Consider the following 5699-nt stretch of genomic DNA (forward strand, 5'->3'; position numbering starts at 1 on the left):
AATGTATTGCAATGCAATGGTCATGACGCACAATTATTACAAACGCCTATCTCAAACTTCAGACTCGTTGGGGATTCCGAGATGCCTTAGCCTTCGAAAGTTCCATACATGTGCAAGGCTATTTAGTGCTAGATTGAAGAGTTGAGGGCTAAAATGCTAGATTCGATTCGAGACCTGCAAGACTCTGTGCCGAGCTAGCTATTACTCTCCAAAAGAGGACGAAGATGCGCCTGCAATTTGTTGCTGACAGGCTGAGATTACACAAGCCTGTGAGCATTTGTATACTCCCCCCCTTTGCCATTTGTTTTTCGTTTCTACGTCTGTAATTATAGGCTGTTGCAATGGCTTCCAGCCCTGTACTTCATTTGTAATCCTGTACAATCACAAATGTGATCTCTCTCTCTCTCTCTCTCTCTCTCTCTCGCATGAGATTCTGTGATGTTCGATAGAAATTTTTGAACACGTAATGTCATCTATTTTTGTGCGTGTTGAGAAGCTTTACGATTAGATCCTGGATGCAAGAGCCGTGGATAAATGGACTGACCGTACAGATTTTAACGAATGCTGCTGTTGGGTTGCCCATGTTCAATGTGATCATAGCAAATGTAAGCCATAGCTGATAGAGCTTTCTGTGCAGATCTCTTGTTAGTATTAGGTCCAATGTACTCTTTGCTTTGCTATGATCATGGCAAACTCATCTGTTGTGATACACAAGGATTCTGGAACATCGCGAGTCACCTAGGAATGCCACAGTGCTTAGATACATTCACATTAGCACTGAGCGGAGCTTGACAGGCGCATTAATCCAGTACCATCTTGGTGGTCGACGGAGGACGCAGCTCTCCTCTCCTGCAACATTTCGAGCATTTTTGCCACTTCTTTCATGTTTGGACGGTCGTCTGGATGCTCCCTGCTGCAGGCGCTCGCTAGTTCCAGGAACTCGAGCAACTCAGCTTCTGCAGCGGCTTCATTTTCTCCAGCCGTCCTCTTCACGGCTGGGTGGTATGCTTCTGCAGCACGCGACTCGCTCAATAGGACCCTCACCCATTCTACCAAATTGCCGTCATTGCTCTCGCTAGAGGAGAGTGGTTTTCTACCTGTTATCAGCTCCAGTAGTACCATGCCGAAGCTGTAGACATCGCCCTTGGTGGTTGCCCTCCACGTCTGGCAATACTCTGGGGGTACGTAACCCAGAGTTCCAGCGATCATTGTACTAACATGAGTTTCTCCAGGAACGAGTTCTCTTGCTAGACCAAAATCTGTGAGATAACCATTGAAATCTTCATCCAACAAGATGTTACTGGCCTTCATGTCCCGATGTATAAGAACAGGAGAACAATCGTGGTGAAGATAGCGCAATGCTTGTGCACATCCGCAAGCAATCCGCAGCCTCGTCGACCAATTTAGCATCTCCGCTCCCCCTTCTTTCTCGTACAGCCAATCATCCAAGCTTCCATTGCATAAGAATTTGTACATAAGAAGCTTTTCGGCACCAAATATGCAGCAGCCCAGCAAAGGTACCAAATTTTTGTGAACGTGGTCGCACAACGACTCCATCTCAGCTATGAATTCCCGTTGGCCTTGGGCGCCAGTGTGAGAAAGTTTCTTGATGGCCACCGTAGATCCATCGGGTAGCTTGGCCTTGTAAACAACCCCAAAACCCCCTCTACCAAGTACGTGAGACTCGTCAAAATTGCTAGTTGCGAAAAGGATGTCGGAATATGTAAGCTGTGTTCTGGGAGAAGAAGAGGCTCCACCTTTATTAAACAGACAAATGGTGGAGTTCGACTCTTTGTCTGAGACGCTATCGTCAAAACTCTTCTCTAGGAGAGGCAAGTCGGATGCAGCAGCCGTACGAACGGGCCACTTGGAAACCACATAGATCCCCACTACGCCACAAAGAAGCACCCCTGAGCAGCTGAAAATGCCGATGACCAAGAGAGACTTGGAGCTCAGTTTTTTTTTAGTTGTTAATGAAACCGTCTGGCTCACAGGTGAGCTAGAGCTACTGCAAAAATAACCGGATTTCGAGGCATTTTCACGCATTCCGGGGAGGATTTGAAAACAGAGAAGAGTGTCATTCAGGTAAGAAGACATGGTGAATGTTAAGAGTTGACCTACAGGGGGAACGCTACCAGTCAGTAATGAGTTATAAGACACGTTAAACCTGGCGAGCTGATTGAGGCCACCGATGGTTGAAGGAATCGATCCACTAAAATTGTTGTATGACAGATCCAACAGTGTTAAACACTTGTCATCTCCAAGGGCAGTAGGAATAGAACCACTGAGCTTGTTGTGAGAAACATTGAGAGCAATCAGGGGAAATTTGCCCAGGGCGCTTGGCAAGCTACCGGTGAAAGAATTCAGACCCAGGAGTAGGATAGTTGACCGATTTCCTTGCAAATTCTCGGGGATAGAGCCGGTGAGCATGTTATCTGTGACTTGAATGTAGCCTCCCAGTTCGGAATTGTTTTGGCAAGCAGGGGGAAGAGGTGATCCTGTCAAAAGATTAGTCCAAAACGATCTGCAGCGGTTGCGGTCGAGAAGATCATAGACGAAACTATAAGGAGGATAGTTTTCAGGCACCCATCTTCTCAACATCAGGCACTCGCCAAGCGCTACCGGGGGGTTGAAATGGCTCGCATTGGCATTGAAATGAAATGTCTTGTTAGGAGAAAGCCCCATCGAAGAGAGTTCACGTGGAAGCTCTCCCGACAACAAATTGCTTCGCACATTCAACCAGAGCAGGCTAGAGCAATTACCCAGCTCGTGCGGGATGAGACCCGTCAAGCCATTGAAGGCTAGCATAAGCCATAAGAGATTTTGAAGCTTGCCAAAGGAGGAAGGAATGGAGCCAGAGAGGTTGTTGGAGGAGAGATCCAGAAATTGGAGGCCGGTTATATTGCCAAGCTCTGGTGGTATGTGACCACTCAAATTATTCGCAGCGACCAAGAGAAATCGCAGAGATGTCAGGGAGACAAACTCAACGGGGATTGAGCCAGAGAAGCGGTTGTTGCTAAGATCGAGAAATTGAAGTTCTGAGAGCGCAGAGAGTGGAGGTGGAATCGGACCCAAGAAGGCATTGGAGTGTAGAACGATGAATCGGAGGGACAACATCTCACCTAGGAAGTCCGGAACGCTGCCGTCCAAATGGTTGGTATTCAAGTCCAGTAGAGTCAAATTTTTGCAGTTTGTGAGCTGCGACGGAATAGACCCTGTGAGATAGTTGGATCCAGCCATCAGGACTTGCAGACTAGCGACGCGTCCGAACTCTGGGGGGACCGATCCAGTGAAGTGATTTTCCGACAGATCGATCACTTCCAGGAAGCTGAAATTGCCCACCTGGGGAGGAATGATCCCCGAGAGATTGTTACTGGACAAGTCGAGGTATTGGAGGGAGGAACAGTTGAGCAAGGAGAGAGGAAAGGGACCAGTGAAATTATTTTCGGAGGCATCGAGGTGGATGAGCGAGTGGGAGGAGGAGGAGGAGGAGGAGCAAAGGGAGGAGGGGAAGGGGTCAAAGAAGTGGTTACTACGGAGGGAGAGGGAAAGGAGGGAGGGGAAGGAGGAGAAGAGGGAGGGAGGGAGGTGGGAGAAGGAGTTATGGCTGAGGTCGAGGGAGGAGAGGGTGGGGCAAGAGAGCCAAGGGAAGGAGGAGAGGGAGGAGAAGGAATTGGAAGAGAGGTTGAGGGAGGAGAGGAAGGAGCAAGAGGAAGGGAGGGAGAGGGAGAGGTTGGAGAGGAGGTTGGAGGAGAGGTCAAGGGAAGAAAGAAGGGAGCAATTGGAGATGGAGGAAGAGAAGGAAGGAGAAGAAGAGAGCGAGTTGTGGGAGAGGTTGAGGACGGAGAGGGAGCCAAGCTCACAGAATTGGAAGGTGGTGGACGTAATATTAAGGCTTGAGAGATCGAGCTTATCTACTCTTTCAAGCTCGTTGTTGCAGCTTATTCTGTTCCACGTACATGGATTGCTTCCATTCCTCCAGCTGCTCAGCTCTATCCCCATGCTCTTGTTCATCTCCGTCAACAATCCCTTCATCTCCAGTAGCACCTCCCCATCTTCCTCCAACGACGACGACGCCGAGCTCCCCCCTGGTGCCGCTCCCTCACCTGCACCACCATCCATCCCAAATTACAAACAACTCATCAGAACCCCCCATAGCTTATATCACAACTCATCTTGCTTCAACGACTACAACGATATTGACCGCCCCGACGACGAGCTCCGCCCTCACCTGCACCACCCAACCGTCCGTCCGAATTACACACAACTCGTAGAACGCATTGTTCATCGCAACCACAACCATCCATCCAAACACACAACTGATCAGAACCCATTCTTCAGCACAATCACAACCCAATCCATCCAAACACACAACTGATCAGAACCCATTCTTCATCACAACCATTCATCCAAACACACAACTCATCAGAACCCATTCTTCATCACCACCACCATCCCATCCTGCACCACCACCGTCCATCCACACACACACCTGATCAGAACCCATTCTTCATCACAACTCCTCTTGCTCAACCTCGACGACGACCTCCCCCCTCCCTCACCTGCACGACCATCTTCCATCCAAACACGCAACTCATGATCAGAATCACCCAAAACTCATCACAACTCTCATCTTGCTTCAAAGATGAGGACGACGACATCATCATCCAAACATCACCTTCGCCCCTCCCTCTCCTGCAGCACCACCCCCATCCCTTCAAACACACAACTCATCAGAACCCCCCTACGCATCACCTCCCCTCCCAATATCGCCTCCCTCGACCCTCCTTCCACTCCCTCTCTCTGCTCTGCCACCCTCCACTCCATTCAACACCCATCCATCGCTCACACCACCACCTGCTTCGTCTCTTACCTTTGCAACACATCCCCGCCCACAGCCATAAGCATAGCACCGGCACCACCACCATCTGCCCGATCCGCGACTTGCGCTCCATGGTAAATCCAGTCAACTCGCAGCCATAGCCGAGAATATAAGGAGATTGAAAGGGGGATGGAGCATGCCACCACACAGCGAGAGCTGCGAGCACGGGAAAGCGACGACGTGTTATATCGTCCCACGCCACGTAGAGGCTTTCCGGTGGGTCCCATCGAGAGTGCGTTTGCCACGTGGAAATTTGTAGTGCCACGTACGTAAGCCGCCCCGCCGCCTCTTTCCTCTTCGTTTACTCAGTCAACCCTTACAAAATGATTCCGCGTGTTTCTTTTATAAATACTTTTTGGATAAAGAAAGAAGGTGCGTATATATATATATCGCCATGAATGAGGTCCCAATGGTATCACTCCTCAAAGTTCAGCTCATGCTCCTCCTACCACTTCTCAAAGTTCACCTCTTGCACTACCGCGGATGGTGTTTCTTTCAAAAGAAACTTCATTCTAGGTGGAGTCTCAAAGCATCTTGGTCAAAGTAGATTGTAGATGAGAGTGCTAGATTCTAGGCATGAGATTGTTGGGCTAGCAGCCCATTTTCTTCAACTGCGTGGCCAGCATTACATTTCTTAAAGTGGCCGCCTCAACAACCTTCTTCACCTGTACTCATATCACTCCCTTGGCCTTACTAGTGCACGCGGGGAGCTACTTTAAGGACACCTTTTGAAATTATTACTAGTGCACCGGGGGAGCTACTTTAAGGACACCTTTTGAAATTATGCAGAAACAATCACATAGCTATCTCACTATAG

At 49.2% G+C, this 5699-nt stretch overlaps 1 protein-coding gene across 1 annotated transcript; it reads right to left on the reverse strand.

The window, feature by feature from the left end:
• Positions 1-333: 333 nt before the first annotated feature.
• On the reverse strand, positions 334-4956 carry LOC147892888 (Leucine-rich repeat protein kinase family protein). Its single transcript, XM_087387139.1, has 2 exons — positions 4874-4956; positions 334-4106 (listed from the first exon to the last, which is right to left on the reverse strand). Exons 1-2 carry the CDS (start codon positions 4953-4955, stop codon positions 772-774), a joined length of 3417 nt encoding a protein of 1138 aa, XP_087243265.1. The 5' UTR covers position 4956; the 3' UTR covers positions 334-771.
• Between the last annotated feature and the right edge of the window lie 743 nt (positions 4957-5699).

This window comes from Dipteris shenzhenensis, chromosome 16 (genome assembly GCF_047967505.1).
Source record: "Dipteris shenzhenensis isolate YYH24624 ecotype China chromosome 16, Dip_SZ_1.0, whole genome shotgun sequence".
NCBI classification, from domain to species: Eukaryota; Viridiplantae; Streptophyta; class Polypodiopsida; order Gleicheniales; family Dipteridaceae; genus Dipteris; species Dipteris shenzhenensis.